This window comes from Aythya fuligula, chromosome 11 (assembly GCF_009819795.1).
Source record: "Aythya fuligula isolate bAytFul2 chromosome 11, bAytFul2.pri, whole genome shotgun sequence".
In the NCBI taxonomy this organism is placed as follows: Eukaryota; Metazoa; Chordata; class Aves; order Anseriformes; family Anatidae; genus Aythya; species Aythya fuligula.
This window is the reverse complement of record NC_045569.1, coordinates 21,556,620-21,578,316: the sequence shown is the minus strand read 5'-3', so window position 1 is coordinate 21,578,316 and position 21,697 is coordinate 21,556,620. Positions and strand designations below refer to the sequence as shown.

The following is a 21,697-nucleotide window of genomic DNA, read 5'->3' as shown; positions in this document are numbered from 1 at the left end:
TTCCCCCCCCCGGGGCCGCCCGTCGCGGGGCCGGGCCCCAGCAGCCCCCCGGGGCCGTTCCGCCGGCGCCGCCCGGTGTCGCTGCCGGTCCCCGCATCGCGCCCGGCGGGCACGGGGCGGCCGCTCCCGGTGCGCCCCCCCCCGCAGGCCCGGCCCCGCGGCCCTCCGGGATGAAGCTGAAGAAGCAGGTGACGGTGTGCGGCGCTGCCATCTTCTGCGTGGCCGTCTTCTCCCTCTACCTGATGCTGGACCGGGTGCAGCACGACCCCGCGCGCCACCAGAGCGGCGGCAACTTCCCCAGGGTGAGCGGCGGGCGCGGGGCGGCCCAGGGCCGGGCTGGCTGCGGGGCCCGGCGCCAGGCCCGGAGCTCGGGGCAGGGCTCGTTCCCCGCTGCCGAGAGCCCGCGAGCGGGGCCGGAGCTGTGCGAGGAAGCCCCGAGCCGGGGCAGCGCGCTCACCGCGGCGCCCGTGTCCCCAGAGCCAGATCTCGGTGCTGCAGAACCGCATCGAGCAGCTGGAGCAGCTGCTGGAGGAGAACCACGAGATCATCAGCCACATCAAGGACTCGGTGCTGGAGCTCACGGCCCACGCGGAGGGGCAGCCGGCGCCGCCCCGGCACCCACCCAACAGCTCCTGGGCGCTGCCCCCTGAGAGTCGCCCCAGCTTCCTCTCCGTGTCCCCGCAGGACTGCCAGTTTGCCCTGGGGGGCAAGGGCCAGAGCCCAGACCTGCAGGTGAGGGGCTGGGGTCTCGGTGCAGCAGCGAGCACAGGGGGCGAGGGGCCCAGCCCTGTGACGGCGAGGGGATGCGCAGCAGGGCGCCTGCAGGCACCTGCCCGGTCCGGTGCCTGCCCCCTGAGCTCGCTGTCCCCTGGCAGATGCTGGCCGTGTACTCCCTGCTGCCCTTTGACAACCAGGATGGCGGGGTGTGGAAGCAGGGCTTCGATATCACCTATGAGCCCAATGAGTGGGACGCTGAGCCCCTGCAGGTGTTTGTGGTGCCGCACTCCCACAATGACCCCGGTGAGCAGAGGCAGCACGTGTTCCCCCAGCCCCTGCCCTGCTGGCTGGGGAGGGCTGGGCCCCGCTCAGTGACCCCCCACGTGTGCTGGCAGGCTGGATCAAGACATTTGACAAGTACTACTATGACCAGACGCAGCACATCCTCAACAGCATGGTGCTGAAGATGCAGGAGGACCCCCGCCGGCGCTTCATCTGGTCTGAGATCTCCTTCTTCTCCAAGTGGTGGGACAACATCAGTGCCCAGAAGCGAGCTGCGGTGCGGAGGTAGGGCTGCCCTGGCTGCTGGGCTCTGCTGCCTGGAGGAGGTGCTGGGTGTGGGTGAGGGGGGCGTAAGGGAAGGGCCCTTTGCCCCCTGGACTTGGCTCTGGCTGCAGCGTGGTGTCCGTGGGCTCCACGCAGCTCCCCACAGGAGCATGGGGAGAGTGTGGGCATCGCACCACAGCTGGCAATCGCAGAGGCTGCTGCCGAGAGCCAGGTGGCTCCAGGAGAGGGGGAGGCTCTGCCATGGGTACGTGGCTGACCGCAGGGCCCTGCCCCGAGCTGACCACGTCCCTGGTGCGTGTTTCTCGCAGGCTGGTTGGGAACGGGCAGCTGGAGATGGTGACGGGTGGCTGGGTGATGCCCGACGAGGCCAATTCCCACTACTTCGCCATGATCGACCAGCTGATCGAGGGGCACCAGTGGCTGGAGAAGAACATCGGTGAGAGCTGGGTGGGCTGCAGGGGTGCTGGCTGGGGGCGCTGCTCACAAGAGGTGCTGACGGGTCTCTGTGCCCCCAGGCGTGACGCCGCGGTCAGGCTGGGCTGTTGACCCCTTTGGGTACAGCTCCACCATGCCCTACCTGCTGAAGCGCTCCAACCTGACGGGCATGCTCATCCAGCGCGTGCACTACGCCATCAAGAAGCACTTTGCTGCCACGCAGAACCTGGAGTTCATGTGGAGACAGGCGTGGGGTGAGGGCTGTGGGAGGTGACCGCAGCAGCGGACCTGCCTGGGGTGGGTGGCAGCAGAGGAAAGCTGCTGAACACTTCCCTATGTGGCCAGGGAGCTGAGTGCCGGGAGGCGATGCCTCTGCCCTGCAGTGGGCAGGCCCAAGGGGACCCCCAAATGTGCCGGTGCCTGGTGCCCGGCGAACTTGTGTGCTGGGTCTGCTCTGCCCCTCCTCGGTGTGCCCTGTGCCCTCTGCTAGGGGCCAGGTGAGGGAGAGCCTCTGCTGATGCTCATCTGTCCTCGGTCCTGCAGACCCAGACTCCAGCACTGACATCTTCTGCCACATGATGCCCTTCTACAGCTATGACGTGCCCCATACCTGCGGGCCCGATCCCAAGATCTGCTGCCAGTTCGACTTCAAGCGCCTGCCAGGCGGCCGGATCAACTGCCCATGGAAGGTGCCGCCCCGCGCCATCACCGAGGCCAACGTGGCAGAGCGGTGAGTGCGGCGAGGGCAGGGCGAGCGGCTCCGAGCCCCGCAGCCCGGCCTCCGGCAGCCAGCCTCACGCCCTGGCCCCATGGCAGAGCCCAGCTGCTGCTGGACCAGTACCGCAAGAAGTCCAAGCTGTACCGCAGCAAGGTGCTGCTGGTGCCCCTGGGGGACGACTTCCGCTACGACAAGCCGCAGGAGTGGGACGCTCAGTTCCTCAACTACCAGCGCATCTTTGACTTCCTCAACTCCCAGCCCCACCTCCACGTGCAGGTCGGTGCCGGGAGCTTTGGGGCTGCCGAAGGGCCCCGTGTGCCTGGGGCAGCCTGGGCAGGGGTGCGCAGAGCGGGGAGGGGTGTGTGGCACCCCTCTGAGTGTGGGCAGCACTCAGAGCTGCGTGTGCTGTCCCGCAGGCGCAGTTCGGGACGCTGTCCGACTACTTCGATGCCCTCTACAAGAAGGTGGGCATTGTGCCGGGCATGAAGCCGCCTGGGTTCCCAGTGCTGAGTGGCGATTTCTTCTCCTACGCGGACCGGGAGGATCACTACTGGACGGGCTACTTCACCTCCCGGCCTTTCTACAAGAGCCTGGACCGCGTGCTGGAGACCCACCTCCGGTGAGGAGAAGCAGGCTGGGGCCCTGGGGCAGGGGTGGTGCGTGGGGCACGGGGTGCAGGATGGTGCTGGCCGGGTGGCACCCGCAGCCCCAGCCTTCGCCCTGGCCTGTGCCCAGACACCGGTGTGCTGGGGATGGCCCAGGCACGGCTCGGGGGGGTGATGCTTCTGCCCTGCTGGCACTGAGGCTGCCTGTGCCAGCTGCTCCTTTCCTCTCATCTGCGTTCTGGCCCCGTGGGGCCCAGGGGTGCTGGCGGGTCCTGGGTGACTCTGTCCCTGCGCAGGGGGGCAGAGATCCTGTACAGCCTGGCGCTCGCCCACGCCCGCCGTGCCGGTGCCGACAGCCGCTACCCGCTGTCTGACTATGCCCTGCTGACCAACGCCCGCCGCAACCTGGGGCTCTTCCAGCACCACGACGCCATCACGGGCACCGCCAAGGAGGCCGTGGTGGTCGACTATGGAGTCCGGTGCGTGCGGGTGGCTGCGGCACAGCCCGGGGGCACGGCTGGGGGCTGGTGGGTGCGGGGCTGGGCGTGCTGGCTGCACCCCAGCGGGATGTGGGGGCGGTGTAGGGGGATGCTGGGAGGGGGCAGAGGGCACGGTCCTGAGTGTCTCACTCTGCCCGCTGCTCCAGGCTGCTGCACTCCCTCTCGAGCCTCAAACGCGTCATCATCAACGCTGCGCACTACCTGGTGCTGGGGGACAAGGACGCCTACCGCTACGACCCCGCCGCCCCCTTCCTCAGCACGGTGAGCAGCTCCCTGCCCCGAGGCTCCCCATGTCTCAGCCTCGTGCTGGGGTCTCCGTGCCCTTTCCTGTGCGGCACAGCGCCGCCTGCCCACCCGCTGCTGGCTGGGGCCCTGGGGGAGCTGCCCCAGCCCCAGGCTGCGCCCCTGGCCAGGCGGGCTGGGGGCAGTGGGGACGCCGTGGCTGACCTGCTGCTTCCCCTAGGACGACACACGCCTCAACCAGGACTCGCTCCCAGAGAGAACAGTCATCAAGCTGGGCGCCTCGCCACGGTAGGGCTGCACGCAGGGCTGTGGGCTGCCTCCTCCTGTCCGACAGCGGGGTCTCGTGGGGGCAGCGGGAGGCGATGGGGGAACCACGTGCAGGGGCACTTGGGGCTCTGTGAAGCAGCCTTTGTGTGTGCAGCTCGGGGGGTGCTGTGGAGTGCAGGGCGTGTGGGACACCGTGGGGCTGGGGGTGGCCGTCCTGGTGCATCTCTGCCCTGCAGATTCCTGGTTGTGTTCAACCCGCTGGAGCAGGAGCGCCTGAGCGTCGTGCCGGTGCTGGTGGACACCCCGCATGTGCGCGTGCTGTCTGAGGAGGGGCAGCCCCTGCCTGCCCAGCTCACTGCACAGTGGGGCTCCGCCACCAACATGGTGCCCGACGTCTACCAGGTATGGGTGCCCTGCCACCCGCTGCCGCCCCTGTCCTCACCCTGCACAGCCCGTGTGTGCCAGCCTCCCGCCCTCACACACCGACACGCCATCAGAGTGTTTCTGCACCACAGCAGGAGCTCCCACGGCACGCAAGACCCCAGGCTCCCACGCACATCCACCACCACAGAGACCCCAAAAGTGGGGCCCGTGTGCTGCTGGCAGCCAGCAGGTTGGCTGCCTGCCAGGGAAGCCCTCGGTCACGTCTGCCTGCCGCCCGCAGGTCTCCGTGCTGGCCCGCCTGCCCGCGCTGGGGCTGCGTGTGCTGCAGCTGCAGAAGTCCTTCGATGGCCAAGCCGTGCTGAAGTCCTCCGTGCGCCTGTACCTGCACGGCCGGGACCTGCCCGTGCACAAGCAGGAGGCTGTACCTGTGCACGTCTTCCCGACCGCTCCTGACGACTTCTGCCTGGAGAACCAGCACCTGCGGGCCTGCTTCTCGGGGCACTCAGGCCTGCTGCAGGCAAGCACAGCGCCTGGGGGTGGCACGGAGGTGAAGGAGGGCAGGGTGCACAGCTCTGCCTCGGGCAGGCTGCGCTCACTGCCCTGCCGGCCTGCGCCCTGCAGAGCCTCCGCCGAGCTGGGGAGGAGCGGGAGCAGAGGGTGAGCAGCGAGTTCCTTGTCTACGGCACCAGGACCTCCAAGGACAAAAGTGGAGCCTATCTCTTCCTGCCCGATGGCGAGGCCAAGGTATGGGGGCCTCCTTTGGGACCCTGGCCGGTGGCTGTGCCAACAGCCATGGGACAGTCCTGGAGGCAGCAGCCTCACTGCAGCCTCCTCCCCCCACAGCCTTACACACCCAAGGAGCCCCCAGTTGTGCGAGTGACGGAGGGACCCTTCTTCTCAGAGGTTTCCAGCTACTACCAGCACGTCCAGACCGTGGTGCGGCTTTACAACGTGCCAGGTGGGACAAGTGGGGCTGTGCCAGGGCACTCCCCAGCCCGGGGCCACTGGCCGAGGCTCCCTGCGGGGCCCAGCCGCTCACTGCTGGCCCACAGGCGTGGAGGGCCTGTCCCTGGACGTGTCTTGCCTGGTGGACATCCGTGACCACGTCAACAAGGAGCTGGCCTTGCGCTTCAGCACGGACATCGAGAGCGAGGACACCTTCTTCACAGACCTCAACGGCTTCCAGGTGTGCCAGCAGCCCGGGGAGGGACGGCAGCTGCCCGCGGGGGCAGTGCTTTGCCCCCCAGCCCCTGACCCCCGTCCCTCGACAGATCCAGCCCCGCAGGTACCAGCAGAAGCTGCCGCTGCAGGCCAATTTCTACCCCATGCCCGCCATGGCCTACATCCAGGACATGCAGAGCCGCCTGACGCTGCACACAGCCCAGGCCCTGGGGGTCTCCAGCCTCAGCAGCGGTGAGCCAGGGCTGGGGGCTGTGCCACCGGGGGGCTTGGGGGGCTGCTGGCGGCTGCTAATGCTCGGGGCCCGCTCTCCGCAGGCCAGCTGGAGGTGATCCTGGACCGGCGCCTCATGCAGGATGACAACCGGGGCCTGGGCCAAGGGCTGAAGGACAACAAGCGGACCTGCAACCGCTTCCGCCTCCTCCTGGAGCGCCGTGCCACTGCCAACAAGGTGCGTGGGCTGGGGGCGCCACGGGACTTTGGGGGTCAGGGGCAGCGCTGCTGGGGAGCAGAGCCCAGCCCTGCCTCGGGACGCTGGGGGACGGTGGTGCACACAGAGCCACGGGTGCAGCCGGGTGCGGGGTGCCCTCCATGCACCTCCCGGCCCTCCCAGCCACCACGCTGGCACTGCAGAGGGACGGGGCCGTGCCCAGAGCGGGAGGTGTGCGGGGAGGGCAGGACTGCGCGGCGGGGTCTGCCCCGCGTGTGGGGGCACGGAGCCCTCATAATCACCGTGTTCTCATCCCATCCCTCGTTGCTCTCGATCCACGCACCATTTCACCCACTCAGAGCTCCAGCTTCTTTTCCAAACTGGCCTCCGTGTTTAAAGCTTTGGGCTTCCATGGCGCCAGGACTGGCAGCCCAGAGGTAACGGCCGGCCCGGCCCTGCCGCCCCCTGTCTCGTGCAGTAGCTGCTAGCGACTAGCCAGGCCCTAGCGGGCTCGTAGCCTCACCAGAGCCCAGCCGGAACCACGCAGGCCATGTGGCGAGGCTGCTCTTTGGGTGCTGGGGAAGGAGGGGCCGTGCCTGGAGGCTCTGGGTGCCCGGTGCCGGGGGGTGCCTGTCCTCTGGGTGCCGTCGGGGAGGCCAAAAGGAGCGGGAGGCCCCGCAGGCCCTGGCGGGCTGTGCCTGGCCCCGCAGCCGCCTGGCTCGCGCTGACTGCTTGCTCTTTGCCAGGCGCAGGACGGCCGCCCGGTCAGCTTCCCCTCCCTGCTGAGCCACATCACCTCCATGCACCTGAATGCCGAGGCCCTGGTCCTGCCGGTGGCCCAGGAGAAGCCAGCCCCGCCGGCCCTGCGCTCCTTCGCGCCCCTTGCTGCCACCGTCCCCTGTGACTTCCACATCCTCAACCTGCGGACGCTGCAGGCAGAGGTGAGCCGTGGGCAGGTGGCGGGGGGCTCGCAGGGGTCCCCAGCACCGTGCCTCACGGCCCCGCTCCCAGCAGGACGACTCGCTCCCCTCGGCCGAGGCAGCCCTGATCCTGCACCGCAAAGGCTTTGACTGCAGCCTGGAGGCCAGGAACCTGGGGTTTAACTGCACCACCACCCAGGGCAAGGTAGGAGCTGCCGCCTGCACCCTCGTGGGGTCAGAGCTGGGCTGTGGCACCCTGGCACATCTGGCACCAGGCCTGCCTCGAGCATCCTGGGCTCCTGCCAAGCCAGGATTGGGGTGGGAGGGAGGGCCCCCCCCGAAGCCTAGAACCCATAGCAGTTCAAGGGTCCCACAACGAAGGAGGCAGTCCCGCTCTGCCCCTTTTGCAGGCAAAGCTGGAGGACACTGGTTTTGCAGGAAGGGGGACTGGGGTCTGGAATGGGCCCTGCACCCTCCGATGCAGGAGGGGAAAGCCTGGGCTGGGTCAGTGCAGGAAGCCAGGCGCCTGTGCCACTCGCCCTCCTGCTCTCTCCCTAGCTGGCGCTGGGCAGCCTGTTCCAGGGGCTGGAGCTGGGCTCCCTGCAGCCCACCTCGCTCACCCTGATGTACCCGCTGGGCACGGCCTCCAACAGCACCGCCATCCGCCTGGACCCCATGGAAATCGCCACTTTCCGCGTCCGCCTGGGGTAGCGCGTCCCGCGGCGGGGAGGAGCAGACTGGCTGTGCGCTGCTGGAGCAGCCGCCGAGCCCCGCAGAGGCTGCGCCGGCAGGCCCGTGGCAGGCAGGAGGTGCCGGACCTGCGCAGGCTGCTGCCTTCTTAATTTATTAGTCCTGTGTTCTCAGATAGATTTCGGACAGTGAGCTGCTGCGGCAGGGCTGCGCGGAGGCTGCTGAATGCTGCCTGGTGCAGAGGGCGCGGGCTGGGCGCTGCTCTGAGCGGAGCAGGGCTGGCGGGGCAGCGGGACCGGCCGCGGTGTGCCCGCCGTGCAGCCCTGGGGCAGGGGCCCTGCTGGCGCCTGGGCTCCCACGGACCGGCAGGGCAGCACGTGGGCTGGCAGCGGCCTGGCCGGGCAGGCGCTATGGACTGGAGACTGAGCTCGCCTGGAGCTTGTAGGAAACATGAGGCTGTTTCCAGGAGCCCCGGCCTGTGTCTGCTTTGTGGTTCTCGCACCGGTGGCGCTGGGCAGCAGGAGGGGGGCTCTGCGGGGAGAGGCTCTGGGCTGTGCCCTGCGCCCAGGCGGGCTGGGAGGGCTGCGGGCGGCTGGTGCTGTGCCTGCTCTGCACCATGGAGCCCCCGTCCTGCCCCTGCTCCCCCAGCTGAGCAGGGTGGGGAGCCCTGGGAGCTCATTCCCTGGTGGCATGGCTGGGACAGCCATGCACAAAGACAAGGTGGTGCTGGAGTGAGCGTGGGGTGAGCGTGGGGATGGCCTCTTCCAGCAGTGCTGCAGTGCCTGCCCATCTGGGGATCGCCCAGACTGCTTGTGTGTACGAGCTGGTGGCAGTGCCAAAGCGCCTCGGGTCTGTGGTGGCTCAGAGGCTGCGGGAAGCCGTGTTGTGTCCCGGTTGCTGTGGATGCTGCACTCCCCTGCCCCCCCCGGGGCTAATTATTACTGCTGGGGCACCGGTGGGCTGGGCTGCGGCACCCTGGGGAGGGCTGGGGAAGGAGGTGGTGCCGTCTGAGCTCCATCTCTCTGTCCTTGCACCCCCCAGGCTCAGCCACGCGCAGCCACAGCAGCGACGAGGGGCAGAGCAGCTGGAGGCAGCGTGCTGCGGGCACAGGGCAGCACACCCCTCACACCACCACTGCTCAGGGTCTGGCTCAGGGTCCCCGGCTGTGGGGCACATGGTGCCGGGGGGCGGGCGGGAGCTGGCCGGGTCCTGCCCCTCTGCAGGGCACACGTGTGCCCACGGTGGCTCTGTCAGAGCCTGGCTAATGGCACAGCTGGCCAGGGGCCAGGCTGCTGCCTGCTGGGGCTCTCCTGCTGCCCGAGGGGCTGCGGCACATCCTGCCCACTGCCCCACAGCCACAGTGCACTCGCCCTGTGCCCGTCTGGCCTGCAGCCCTCAGCCTCCAGCCGGGAGCCCGAGCAGGGCTGAGGTGCCCGGTGAGGGCTGCCAGACCTGCTGCCAGGTGGGGATGGTGCCTCCGGTCCCGGTGCTTGGCCCTGGAGAAGCTCATTAGCGATGCTCCCGCCTCCTGCCCGTGGTCCCTGCGGAGCGGGGCAGTGAGTGCAGGAGGCTCTAATGGCTCCACGAGGCTCCTGATGGGCCGCAATGGAGGCGGGAGCAGGAGGGGCTGTGGTTTCTGCCTCAGACAGCGCCGGAGCTGCCTCTGCCCAGGGATGGCGGGGAAGATGCCGGGTGGGCTCCTGCTCCGGCTGCTCCTCGCCGCTGCTCTGTGCCCCGGCATCCTCGGGACAGGTACGGCCCCTTTGCCCCTGCTCCCTGAGGCAGGCACTGCCCGTCCTCCCCCTCTTGGCTGGGACCACGTCCCCTGGGCTGCTCCCTGCCATCCCCAGCTGGAGGCTGTGCGGTCAGGGCGGGGAGGCGGTGGTCCGTGCTGGGGATGGGAGCCAGGGGTGGTGGTGCCGGAGCTGGTCACAGCTGTGTGGGGCGAGAGGCGCTGCCCTTGTGGGGCAGGGGGAACCAGGGAGACCAGCGTTGGGCTGCCGGGCTGGGGCTTTGCCCTCCCCTCCTGCTCGTGCCCTTCCCTGGGAGCGTGCCGGTGCCGCAGCCCCGTGCCCACCGCTCCTGCCGCAGCCTCAGTGCAGAACCTGCACCTCTGCGAGGGCTACGCCGGCCCCGACGGCCGCTACCACCCCGGCTTCTACTGCCCGCGCCTGACCGACCCGGCCGCACACCGGTACTGCTGCCGGCCCGGCCCCCACGCCCTCAAGTCCTGCTGCTCGCAGGGGGCCGTGGAGGCCCTCACCGGGGTGAACCTCTCCAGCCTCCCCGTGCCTGGCCTCCTCCGGTGAGCGAGGCCGGGAGGGGCGGCGGGGGCTGCGGCGTGGGCAGCACAGCCCTGGGGGGGGGCTGGCCCTTGGGGGTGCCTGGTGCTGAGCTGCCCCCGGTGCTGAGCCGCCCCCGCCCGCAGGAACCCCCTGGCCCTGCCCTTCGTGGGGCTCTACGGGCTCCTCGTCCTCGTCCTCATGGCCCTCGACCTCGTCCACTTCTACCGCACCAAGCGCTGCAGCCTCGGCCGCCTCCTGCCCTGCGGCCGCTGCCCCCCCCGCGGCTCCCCGGCCCCCGGGGGGCTCCTGGCGCCCGGCCCCGCAGCCCCGGCCCCCTGCGCTCCTGGGGGGGCAGCGTAGGGGTCCCGGTGGCTGCTGCCTCTGGGGGACCCGAGGGCTGGGGGGGTGGCACTAGGGGGTGGGGGGGCCGGGGGGGCAGTGGGGTCACAGGGGGTGGGGGCACGGGGGCGGTACCGGGGGCACGGGGGCGGTACCGGGGGCACCGGGGGTCGCGCGGGGTCAGCGGGGGTCAGCGGGGGCCCCGCCCTGCGCTGGCACCTCCGGGCCGCGGGGGGGCGCTGGGGGCTACGCCCGGCCCGGCCCCGGCCCCGCCTCCCTCCCCTCCCCTCCCGTCACGTGACGCGGGCGGCGGCGTCCGGGTTCCCCGGGCGATCGGCGGTGACGTCACAGCGCGGCCGGAGCGGCCATGGAGGAGGCGGTGAGGGGGGGACGGGGACGGGACGGGGACGGGAGGGGAGGGGAACGGGAACGGGGACGGGAACGGGATTGGGACCGGGACGGGAACGGACAGGACGGGACGGGAGGGGAGGGGAGGGGAGGGGAGGGGACCGGGACCGGGACCGGGACTGGGGACGGGATCGGGATCGGGATGAATTTGGGGCAGGACGGGACGGGAGGGGACCGGGACCGGGACGGGAACGGGACGGGGCGGGACCGGGCTGGATTTGGGGCGGGACCGGGACCAGGACCGGGATCGGGATCGGGCTGTGCTCGGGGCCGGGCCGGGGCTTGGGGAACAGCGCGGGGCAGGACGGGGCTCGGGGACGGGCCGGGACGAGACGGAGCCGGGGCCGGGCGGGGCCGGGCTCGGGCCGTGTCGGGGGAGCGGTGCCGGTCGCGGCCCCGTGCCCTGGTGCCAGGCGCTGCCGTGTCAGGTGTCCGCGGGGCGGCTGCGGGCGGAGGGCAACGCGCTGTTCCAGGCCGGGCAGCACCGCGCCGCCCTGGCCGCCTACACGCGGGCGCTGAGCCTCGACTGCAGCGGGCCCGAGCGCGCCGTGCTGCACCGCAACCGAGCCGCCTGCCACCTCAAACTGGTGCGTGGGGACGGGACGGGACGGGGTGGGACGGGATGGGGTGGGACGGGACGGGATGGGCTGCCCTGGGCCGTCCCGGGCCGTCCTGTGCTGCCGGCTGGGCCGGGCAGGGCCGGGCACCCTGCGCTGCCGGCTGGGTGCCCGCACAGCGCCGCCAGCCCCCAGGCCAGGCGCTGATCCCTCCTCTCGCCCCTTGCCCTGCCCCCAGCCCCCGGCTGTCGCTGTCCCATCTCCCCAGGGGCCGCTGTCCCCAGCTGGGGCATGCAGGTGCCCCGGGTCTGCCCACTAGCCTTTGATTTGCTGTCACAAACCATGCCTGGAGCAGGGGGTAGCACCGAGAGCCTCAGGAGCTCAGAGGGACAGGGAGCACCGCCACAGCGGGCACACGGAGAGCACGGGGCCTTAGAGCTCCTTGGAGACCCCCCGAGGGCTGTGCTCTGGGAAGGGCAGGGCACCCAACCTCTGGTCCCCAGCTCCCAGTGACACTGTTTCCCCCCCCAACCTCCCCCAGCCATTTCCCTGCTCCTCTCTCAGCGCTGGGTGCAGCAGGCAGGGTGAATGCAGCCTGCACGGACGGTGTGCCAGGCGCCCCCTTCTCACCCGCTCTCTCCCTGCAGGAGGACTATGCCGAGGCGGAGGCTGATGCGTCTAAAGGTACTGCCAGGGGTAGCCGGCAGGGACCGGCTGCTGTGTGCCGCCTACCAAGGCAGCCCGGGGCACGCCAGGGGCTTTGCGATCGCTCCCTCGCTCTCCTGCAGCCATTGAAGCCGACGGCCGGGACACGAAGGCGCTGTTCCGCCGAAGCCAGGCGCTGCAGAAGCTGGGCCGCTTGGACCAGGCTATCAGCGACCTGCAGAGGTGCATCAGCCTGGAGCCCAAGAACAAGGCCTTCCAGGAGGCCTTGCGCGCCCTGGGGAGCAGCATGCACGAGAAGGTGAGGGGGAAGGTGCTGTGGGGCGGCTGCTGCTGCGCATCCCTGCGGGAGCGGGGGGTGGAGGGGGAGCAAGGGCTGAGCTGCTCTTTCTGGTGTGTCTCAGATGAAGACCATGTCCTGCACGGACTCAAAGGTGGAGCAGATGTTCCAGATCTTGCTGGATCCTGAAGAAAAAGATGCCGACAAGAAGCAGAAGGTCTGAGCTCCAGGGAACGGGGGGCAACATGACTTGGGTGTTGGGCAAGGAGTGGAGGAATCATGCCTAGGTCGGCACTGCTGGCTGCGCTGTGCTGTCCTGGGAGCCCAGGCTTCCTGCCAGCAGAACACGCTCCCTGGAGACTGGGAGCGGGGCTGGGGGCCTGTGGCTGCCCCGTTGGCTCCCACATGAGGTTCGCTGTGTGCAGGGAGTCTGTTCTGGAGGGCGGGTGACCCAAACGTGCCTCTCTTCTCCCAGGCGGCGCAGAACCTGATTGTGCTGGCACGAGAGGAGGCTGGAGCAGAGAAAATCTTCCAAAGCGATGGTGTGCGGCTGCTGACGCAGCTGCTTGACACGGCCAAGGCTGACTTGATGCTGGCAGCCCTGCGCACCCTGGTGGGGCTGTGCTCCGGGCACCGCTCCCGGGTAGGTGCCGCGGGAGCTCGGTCCTCCTGCGTGTGGGGACCACGGGGACATCTGTGCTGGGCAGGCTCTGAAGTACGGTGGGCTGGGGAGCACCGATGGCCTTTGCCTGTGTTGTGCTGTAGCCCTGCAGCTGAACAGCAGAGCTCTAAGCTGTCACCTGCCAGGCCTGAGCTGTGAGAGCCTTGTTGTGGAGGGGAACAGCTCTCAGAAGATGCTGGGGAGTGCCGGGTTTTCCCCCAAAGTCCCCAGCAGGCGCCTGTGCTTGTACCTGCAGACCATGGCCATCCTGGCGGAGCTGGGGGCCCCGCGCCTCTCGGCAGTGCTGGGTGTGGAGCACGAGCAGGTTTCCCTGGCTGCCTGCAACCTTCTGCACGTCATGTTCGATTCCCTGAGGGAGGGACTGCAGAAGGACTTCCGTGGCAAGGAGGACGCGGTGGTGCTGGGTGAGTGGCTGCTGCCCCAGCTGGTGTGGGGAGGCACTGAGCTGCGGTGGGTTCTGCTGCTCCCTGCCTCTGGGCCTGGATTTACACGGGCTTGAGCTGGGGGTCAGGATCCCCCGATCCCAGCAGCTCCTGCTGGCCTTACTGTGATGGGGTGAGGGCTGTGTGCAGGGCACTGACCGCTGGCCCTGTCTCCCCTGGAAGATTCCTCCAAGGACCTGAAACTGCTGATCAAGGACCTCCTGGAGCTGCTGCCTCTGGAAGGGGCCTCTGCGCACGGCCGTGACAACGCCCTCAACCTGCTCATCAAGGTGGTGCCCAGGAAGTCGCCGAAGGAGACCAACAACAGCATGAGCCTCTGGGTGATCGACCAGGGTGAGTGAAACAGCCTGCAGCATCCCGCTGGGCCGTCACACCCCTCTGCCTGGGGCGACGCGTGCCTTGGCTCTGCAGGACCGAGGTGCCTGCGCGTCCCATTTTGCTCCTCGCTGGGTGCCTGAGCTCTGTGTCCTCCTAGGCCTGAAGAAGATTCTGGAGGTGGGCAGCACAGTGTGCGGAGCCCCGGGCAGCCTGCCCGTGACAGAGAACACCCGGATGAGCGCCTCGGTCCTACTGAGCAAGCTTTACGAGGACCTGAAGTGCGACGCTGAGAGGGAGAACTTCCACCACTTGTGCGAGGACTACGTGAGGTGAGCCCGGGGCAGAGGAGGGCTCCGTCCTGTGCAGCCAGGAGCATTCTGCTGCTGTCCCTGCCTCCGCTGGGAGTGGCAGCACCCTGTTCCCAGGCTTCTTGCTTTTAGTGGTAAAAGCCAAGTGCAGAGCAGCAGGGACCTGCCATGCCGCTGGTCCGGCAGGGCAGCACGGCGTGAGGCTGGTGGGGATCAGCCTTATCCCTCCTGGCCTTCTTCCCCTGCAGGAGCTGGTTTGAGGGGCACGAGCTGGCCGGGAAGCTGCGGGCCATACAGACGGTGTCGTGCCTGCTGCAGGGCCCCTCAGACGCTGGGAACAGGGTGCTGGAGCTGGAGGGGATCATGGACAGCGTGCTGTCCCTCTGCGCCTCCGTCTGCGAGGCCCACCAGCTGGTGGCGGTGGAGGCGCTGATCCACGCTGCTGACAAGGCCAAGCGCGCGTCCTTCATCACGGCCAACGGCGTCAGCCTGCTCAAGGAGATCTACAAGCACAGCGAGAGGGACAGCATCCGCATCCGGGCGCTGGTGGTGAGCGCGGCAGGGCAGGAGGAGCAGCAGTGCGTGGGGCTGGGGGGCTGCGGCGGCCCGTGGTGCCATCCTGTCCCCGCTGGGGGGCTGCCACGGGGGCACTGCGGCCTCCAGCCCTGACGCTCTGCTCCTCACAGGGGCTCTGCAAGCTGGGGTCTGCCGGAGGCACTGACTTCAGCATGAAGCAGTTTGCTGAGGGCTCCACGATGAAGTTAGCCAAGCAGTGCCGCAAGTGAGTGCTGAGGACGGCGGGGTGCGCTGGGGGCGGGAGCCCTGCAGGGAGGGCTCACGGGGCCGTCTCGCAGGTGGCTGTGCAATGAGGCGATCGACGCGGGCACGCGGCGCTGGGCTGTGGAGGGCCTGGCCTACCTCACTTTCGATGCGGATGTCAAGGAGGAGTTCGTGGAGGACAAGGCAGCGATGCAGGCCATGTTCCAGCTGGCCAAGGTGGGCGCTGAGCGCCGTGGGGGGAACGTGCCCGAGTGCCCCTCCTGATGGAAGGGGTTGGGGCTCCTCCTGCGGGGCTGTGGCTGGGGTGTGCACAGGGCTCTGGTGGTGCTGAGCGGGCTCAAGCCCTGCTCTGTCCTGTGTCACGGGTGTGACGAGCGTCCCATTTCCCCTGCAGTCGGAGGACAGGAGCGTGCTCTATGCAGTTGCCTCCACGCTGGTGAACTGCACCAACAGCTACGACCACGAGGAGCCAGACCCCCAGATGCTGGAGCTGGCCAAGTACGCCAAGCAGCACATTCCAGAGCAGCACCCCAAGGTGAGGGGGGGGGATGATCGCAGGAGCTGTGGGGAGCCTTGGCCCCACGGGACAGCAGGGGGCTGGGACAGAGCCTGGCCAGGGACAGGGAGTCCGGAGATACCATTCTGGTGCCTTTGGGGTGATGGCCTCGGGGCTGGGCAGCAGGAGGCGGTGGCAGGTCGGGTGCTGGCTCTGACTGGAGCGGTGCCCCTGCCCGGGACAGGACAAGCCGGACTTCGTGAAGCGGCGGGTGCGCAAGCTGCTGACGGCTGGCGTGGTGTCAGCCCTGGCCTGCATGGTGAAGAGCGAGAACCCGGCACTCACCAACTCCTGCCGGGAGCTGATCTCCAGGTACAGGGGGCAGGGGCGTGGGAGCTGCCCTCTGAGGCTGCTGGAACCCTCCTGCAAATTTAGTGCCTGTGGGGAGCCCGGGCTTCTAGGAGCAGGGGGGTGTCTGGCACAGCCCGGGTCCGCTGCTGGTATCGGGGTGGCACTGGCAGCCACCACAGCAGGTTCCAGACTCCGTCTGCTCCTGCCCTGTCTGCAGGGTGTTCCTGGCCCTCGTGGCGGAGGCAGAGGACCGAGGCGGTGTGGTTGCACAGGGAGGAGGCAAGGTGAGGTGGTGGGTGCCACGGTGCCCCCAGCCCGTTCCATGGGGAGGGCTGGGGCTGTGACCAGCTGTAGGACAGGCTGATGCATCTCCATCTGCAGGCTCTCATCCCGCTGTCCCTGGAGGGCACTGAGGTGGGACAGACCAAGGCGGCTCAGGCCCTGGCGAAGATCACCATCACCTCCAACCCAGAGATGGTGTTTCCTGGGGAGCGGGTCAGTGTCACCACCGAGGGGCAGGCTGCCACGCTGCGCAGGGCGTGGAGGGGACAGCCGGGGGTTGCAGTGGTCAGAGAGGGCTGTGGGGGGGCCTCGACGCTCCTTGTGTGCCCAAATTGCTGCAGCCAGGCACGTCTGCTCTGGGGAGGCGTTGGGCTGAGCAGCACAGGGAGGGCTGCGGGGCAGGGGCTGCCATGGTCGCTGGGAGCCAGCTTTGGCTCCTCGTTTCCCCTTGCGGCAGGGCTTGGCAGCCCAGGAGATGGAGGCCTGAGGGGTGACAATCTGAGTCTGACGTTCCTCGGGAAGGAGGCAAAAGCCCCTGGTGGTTTCCACAACGGCCTGATTGTCCAGGCCTGGCCACAAGGAGCAGTTCTGCCTTTCTGCTAGGTCTAGAGTCCCTGCCCCCAGGTTTGAGCCCTGCACTGCTCTTTCCACAGATCTACGAGGTGGTGCGGCCCCTGGTCAGCCTTCTGCACCTCCAGCGCACAGGCCTGGAGAACTTTGAGGGGCTGATGGCGTTAACCAACCTGGCTGGCATCAGCGAGAGGCTGCGGTAGGGGCAGTGGGGCCAAGGCCCAGCTCTTCCAGGCGGGGGGTGAGGGGGACCCAGGTCCAGATGGGTGCTGCCCTGGCCAAAAGTGGTGCGGGGGTAGCACCAAGGGGCAAGGAGTGCTCACCCCTGGCCTGCTGCAGGCAGAAGATCCTGAAGGAGAAGGCTGTGCCCATGATCGAGGGCTACATGTTTGAGGAGCACGAGCTGATCCGGCTGGCTGCCACCGAGTGCATGTGCAACATGGCCATGAGCAAGGAGGTGAGGGCCGTGCCGCGCTGAGCCGGCGGCTGCTTGCCCTGGGCTGCTGGCCACCTCCCTCCCTGCTGCCTGCAGGTGCAGGAGCTGTTCCTGGCCGAGGACAGCGACCGGCTGAAGCTGATGGTCCTGTACAGCGGGGAGGAGGATGAGAAGCTGCGGCGGGCAGCCTCGGGGACCCTGGCCATGCTGACCGCGCTGCATCCCCCCATCTGCAAGAGGATCCCGCAGGTGGTGAGTGCCCAGGGCAGGGGCAGCCTCGTGTGCCCCCCACCCCGCGTGCTGGGGCTAGTTGTGGGCTGGGGACCCGCTGCCGTATGGCACCCAGGGGCACGGTGCTGCGGCTGCCCACGGTGCTGAGCACCCCGCTCTGCCCGCAGACGGTGCACTGGCTGGAGATCCTGCAGGCGCTGCTGCTCAGCCCCAGCACGGAGCTGCAGCACCGCGGGGCCGTGGTGGTGATGAACCTGATGGCGGCCGAGCGCGGCGTGGCGGAGCAGCTCATCGCCAGCGAGATGCTGGAGATCCTCTCGGTGCTGGCCAAGGACCGCGACAAGCCGCGCGTGGCGCAGGCGGCGCAGGAGGCGCTGGCGCAGGCGGTGTCTTACGGCCTCATCAAGCCCGGCCCCGGCCAGGACTGAGCCCGGGCCCGGGCCCTGCCCTGCACACGCTGCTCCGGGCTTGCGCTCACCGCACGCACCGCGCCGCACCGGGACCGACCGGGGGCCGCCCGCTGGGACCGGGCCGGGCCCCCCCCCGCCCGCTGCCGCCGCGTCCCGGGGTGAGGGGGGGGAGGACGGGGCCCAGCGCCACCTCCGCCACTGCCAGTGCCTTAACGGGGGCGGCACCGGGGGCACCGCGCTGAAGCTGCTCCTGGGCGGCGGCGCCGCCTCCGCGTCTGTCTGCGGCTGCCCGACGGGGGGGGGCCCGGTGCTGCCCCTCCCATCCCCGCCCCGTCCTCCCCGCCCCGCCATGGCGGCCCCGCGCCGCTCCTGGCTCGTGTTCGGCTTCAGCGCCGAGGAGGCGGCGGGGGAGCCGTCGCCGGGCCCGGGGCCGCGCCGCCTGGAGCCGGGCCCCGAGGGGATCGAGGGGATCCGCCGCGTGTGGCCCGCCTGGAGCTACGCCGTGCTGGACACCGGTGAGCGGCCCCCCGGGGCGGCCGGCACGGGGATGCTGCCGGGCCCCCCCGGCGCCCCTCCCGGCCCCGGAGCCCCCCGGAGCCCCGGCGGGCGCTGAGCCGCTGCTCCCGCAGGCGCGGGGCTGGAGGTGCTCGGCGCGGGGCTGCGGCGGCGGCTGCCGGCGGGGTGCGCGGAGGCGCTGCCGTCCGAGACGCACGTCCTGCTGCTGCGGGGACGGGGACGGGGACCGGGGGCGGCGGCCGAGGCCTGGCCGCGGGCGGCGGCGCTGCGGGGGGAGCTGCGGGGAGCCCCCGCCTGGCGCCGGGCCCTGCCGCCGGGCCCCCGCCGCCCCCCGCTGCCGCTGCTGCCCGGCGGCTTCGCGGTGCCCCGGCCGCCCTTCTTCTGCGAGCTGCCCCCGGCCCCGCCGCTCCGCGCCCTGGCGCTGGGCCACGAGCACGTCCTGGCGCTCGGGGCCAACGGCGAGGTCTACGGCTGGGGCGGCGGCAGGTGAGCGCCGGGGGGGGGCAGGGGGCCGGGGGGGGGCGCGCCGGTGGCCGGGGTGCAGGTGAGGGGTGCTGGGGTGGTGGTGGGGGTCCCTCAGCTGGTAGCACGCAGGTGGAGGCAGGGTTCAGGGCTCCGGTGTCGCCAGCACGCTAAAAAGGTGCCGCACTGCGTGGGCAGCCAGCCGAGCGAGCAGCACGCACACCCGCCAGCACTTCAAGGGCTGTTCTTCATGCTGCTGCACATAAATACTGTGCTACAAGTAACTCTTGAGTCTTGGTTCTTGATTACGTGCAACTGGTCCTGAGCAGCAGCCCTGCGAGCTGCCCCCTGCCCCCCGTGCTGCTTGGGCTCGGGGCAGAGGCTGTCCCGGTCCCTTCCCTCGTGCCCCCTGTCAGGGCTGGCAGTGGGGAGGCGCCTGGGGTGCAGCAGGGACAGAGGCACTCGGGTTCTGGCCCGGCCCTCTCTGCTCGGCGTTCCCAGGCCGTGCCTTCAGGCCTCACGTGCAGTGGGGACCAGCAGGTCGTCCACAATGTTTTTCCCTGTTGGTACTGGCTTTGCTACTTGTACCCAAGTCTGGCGTTTCCCATACTATTACCTGGGCAGGCTGAGCCTGGTGTGTTGTTGCTGATGCTGTGACATCAGCCTGGTGCCACCGGCCTTACAGGACTCCCTGAAAGTCCCTGCGGGCACTGGTCTCACCCTGTCTGTGCGGGGTTTACCACAGGCAGCACCTGGGTCTGTCCCTATTGAGTCCAACCACATGGGTGGCCCCGGGGTCACGCTGCCAGCCCTGTGCTTGGTAAATGTGTCTGGGTACGGCCGTGCGCCCCCAGCCCCGAGCAGACGTTACCAGCACAGCTGTGGGGTCGGGGTGTCGGTGGGCGATCTGCCCTGACCACGTTAATTGCCAATTACAGATAGTTACAGGGTAGAAGGGGTAAGTTAGCGATCTTGCTGCTTACGTGAAACAAAGCCAACAAAGATTAAAGCAGAGCTGTGCAAACTGGAGTGTCTTCCTCCCTCGGTATTGCCGATGTGCTCGGGTGCATTTTGTTTCCCAGCCTCAGGTCGCTGGTGTTTGGGGGCTGTTGTCATGGCCGGCGGGTTGTCATAGCAAACAGCATTAGATCAGCCCTTACATTTACAGATATTGCCATATTGCCATCGTTCTTGCCTTCTTTCTTTACCTTTAAAGGAAAGGTTTACACACCTCACTTGCTGTCATGTATTTCAGGATTAACTTTTTGCAGACACTAAATGCCATGGTTAAGCTTTGGTTACTAGAAAAGTATGAGAAGCCTCTCGTACTTCTTTGTGCCTCTTCCTTCAGCGTTAGGGCTCTGCTGAATAATGCTGTAGCTGTTAGACACGGGGCCCTCCAGCCTTCAGGGACGCTTGCTTAAAGCAGCCCTCAGCTCCCCAGCAGTTTTCCCCTTTCCCTGCTGGTGCTAACCCCGCTGTGCCAGCACCTGCAGCCTTGCAGGTTAAGTTCCTGACATACAAATCAGCTCAGACATAAATGACACAGCAGGGGCACGTTCGTTATGTCACAGTTGTGCCGTGCGTCGTTCCCTTGCGCGTAGTTACTGCACCATGCAGCCCCCCAGTCCCGGCTGCGTACCACCAGCAGCTGTGCCCCGGCCTCCCAGTGCCCTCGCTGCCGGCTGTGGCCCACGAGCTGCCGCACAGCCGGGGGGCGGCAGGAGGCCGGGGGGCGTCAGGGCTGCAGGCACCGGGTGCGGGAGGTGCCCGTCTGTCTGCCCGCGTACGTCTCCCCACAGGCACGGGCAGCTCGGCCACGGGGGCCTGGAGTCGGAGCAGCAGCCACGGCTGGTGGAAGCCCTGGCCGGTGTGCCCATGCGGGCGGTGGCGGCGGGCGGGTGGCACTCGGCCAGCATCAGCGGTGAGGGGCTGGGGGCGGGGGGTGGCGGTGCTGGCAGCCTGGGGCCGGCTGCCCCGTGTGGTCCCGGGCAGGGCCGGTGCTGGTGCCTGGTACCCTCGAGCACTCGGCCGCTGCCACGGGGTCCGAGCTGTGCCCTGACCAGGGCCGCCCCGTGCGTGCTTGCAGAGGGGGGGGACCTCTACATGTGGGGCTGGAACGAATCGGGCCAGCTGGCGCTGCCCTCCAAGGCGGTGGCAGAGGAGCAGGACCAGGATGAGGACGCAGACACAGGTGAGGATGCTGCTGGGTGCAGCGAGGCCATGCCCAGCCCCTGGGATGGCGCGGCCAGGGCTGAGCACCGCTGTTCTCAGGGGCCGCGGAGCTGCCGCCCCCCCGGGAGCAGCCGGGCGCCGCCTTCATTTCCATCCAGGCGTTCCCGGCCCTGCTGGACCTGCCCCAGGACGTGGAGGTTGGTGCCGTCAGCTGCGGGTCCCGGCACACGGCTGCAGTCACACGTGAGTGCCCGGTGGGTGGGTGGGGGAAGCAGCCCCGGTGCTGGGGGCAATGCCAGCTGATGGGCTCTGTCCTGGTTGCAGGAGACGGCGAGCTCTACACCTGGGGCTGGGGTAAGCGAGGCTTCTGCTCCATGATGGCCCAGTGTGACCTGCTGGTTGCCTTGCCGCTTTGTTTGCTGGCTGTTAATGCTTTATTTGGACTGCTCCCCTTCCATCCTTGCCCAGGGGATGAAATCCCTCCTGTGGGCCCCGTCACACAGCTGCTGTGTCTGCAGGTAAATATGGGCAGCTGGGCCATGGGGACAACACCAGCTCTGACCGGCCCCGGCGCGTGGAGCACCTGGTGGCAGAGGGGCTGCGGGCCCAGGAGGTGGTGTGCGGGCCCTGGAACACCTACGTGTGCGTGCTGGAGCAGTGAGGGGCACGAGGCTGTCCCACAACCATCGCTGTGTGCATGGAGCAAAGGGAGACAGAGGAAAGCTCTGCCCCTGCCCCACGGAGCAGCCCTCGGCCCTTGGAGGTCGGGCAGAGGCTGGGCAGACACCGTGGGTGGGTTTCCCCCCCCGGGACCACAGCTCAGGCCGAGGAGCTGTGCTGCTGCCTCAGGCAGCTGGGGTTGCACTAGTGATAAAGACAGAACAGGACTACATGGATTTATTAAATCTCTTTTTGTAACAGCTGCGGTAGTGCTTCGCGGTGCGTACACATACAGGTGCCCAGCTGCTCCAGCCCCTACGGGCACAGGCAAGAAGGCAGGGGCTGAAGAGCCAGGCCCAGCCCTCTCCTCCTCCCAGCCTCCAGGGTGAT

General features: G+C 68.9%; 4 protein-coding genes across 5 annotated transcripts; all 4 read left to right on the top strand.

The window, feature by feature from the left end:
* The first annotated feature begins 113 nt into the window (after positions 1-113).
* On the top strand, positions 114-8,123 carry MAN2A2 (mannosidase alpha class 2A member 2). Of its 2 annotated transcripts, none has more exons than XM_032195250.1 (22): positions 114-302; positions 478-732; positions 876-1,020; positions 1,113-1,284; positions 1,593-1,720; positions 1,800-1,973; positions 2,263-2,449; positions 2,536-2,713; positions 2,854-3,056; positions 3,339-3,521; positions 3,689-3,803; positions 4,006-4,073; positions 4,289-4,454; positions 4,717-4,953; positions 5,058-5,180; positions 5,280-5,394; positions 5,489-5,622; positions 5,708-5,849; positions 5,933-6,066; positions 6,792-6,986; positions 7,060-7,170; positions 7,524-8,123. In XM_032195250.1, the coding sequence occupies exons 1-22, from the start codon at positions 171-173 to the stop codon at positions 7,674-7,676; spliced, it is 3,450 nt and encodes a 1,149-aa protein (XP_032051141.1). In that variant the 5' UTR covers positions 114-170; the 3' UTR covers positions 7,677-8,123. The 2 variants fall into 2 exon arrangements, with proteins under 2 accessions (XP_032051141.1, XP_032051140.1); XM_032195249.1 differs by having other exon boundaries at positions 7,057-7,170.
* A 1,090-nt stretch (positions 8,124-9,213) lies between these two features.
* LOC116493560 (protein shisa-like-1) lies at positions 9,214-10,300 on the top strand. Its single transcript, XM_032195027.1, has 3 exons — positions 9,214-9,407; positions 9,747-9,960; positions 10,084-10,300. The coding sequence occupies exons 1-3, from the start codon at positions 9,251-9,253 to the stop codon at positions 10,298-10,300; spliced, it is 588 nt and encodes a 195-aa protein (XP_032050918.1). The 5' UTR covers positions 9,214-9,250.
* Positions 10,301-10,461: 161 nt separating this feature from the next.
* UNC45A (unc-45 myosin chaperone A) lies at positions 10,462-17,590 on the top strand. The gene is made up of 20 exons (XM_032194760.1): positions 10,462-10,658; positions 11,116-11,274; positions 11,892-11,928; positions 12,033-12,208; positions 12,312-12,404; positions 12,663-12,830; positions 13,105-13,273; positions 13,475-13,645; positions 13,788-13,959; positions 14,187-14,487; positions 14,625-14,719; positions 14,793-14,934; positions 15,113-15,253; positions 15,459-15,586; positions 15,783-15,849; positions 15,947-16,060; positions 16,501-16,616; positions 16,757-16,874; positions 16,950-17,105; positions 17,252-17,590. Exons 1-20 carry the CDS (start codon positions 10,647-10,649, stop codon positions 17,510-17,512), a joined length of 2,796 nt encoding a protein of 931 aa, XP_032050651.1. The 5' UTR covers positions 10,462-10,646; the 3' UTR covers positions 17,513-17,590.
* Positions 17,591-17,828: 238 nt separating this feature from the next.
* Positions 17,829-21,567, top strand: RCCD1 (RCC1 domain containing 1). The gene is made up of 7 exons (XM_032194766.1): positions 17,829-18,009; positions 18,124-18,496; positions 20,275-20,396; positions 20,562-20,666; positions 20,747-20,890; positions 20,972-21,001; positions 21,166-21,567. Exons 1-7 carry the CDS (start codon positions 17,844-17,846, stop codon positions 21,306-21,308), a joined length of 1,083 nt encoding a protein of 360 aa, XP_032050657.1. The 5' UTR covers positions 17,829-17,843; the 3' UTR covers positions 21,309-21,567.
* The last annotated feature ends 130 nt before the right edge of the window (positions 21,568-21,697 follow it).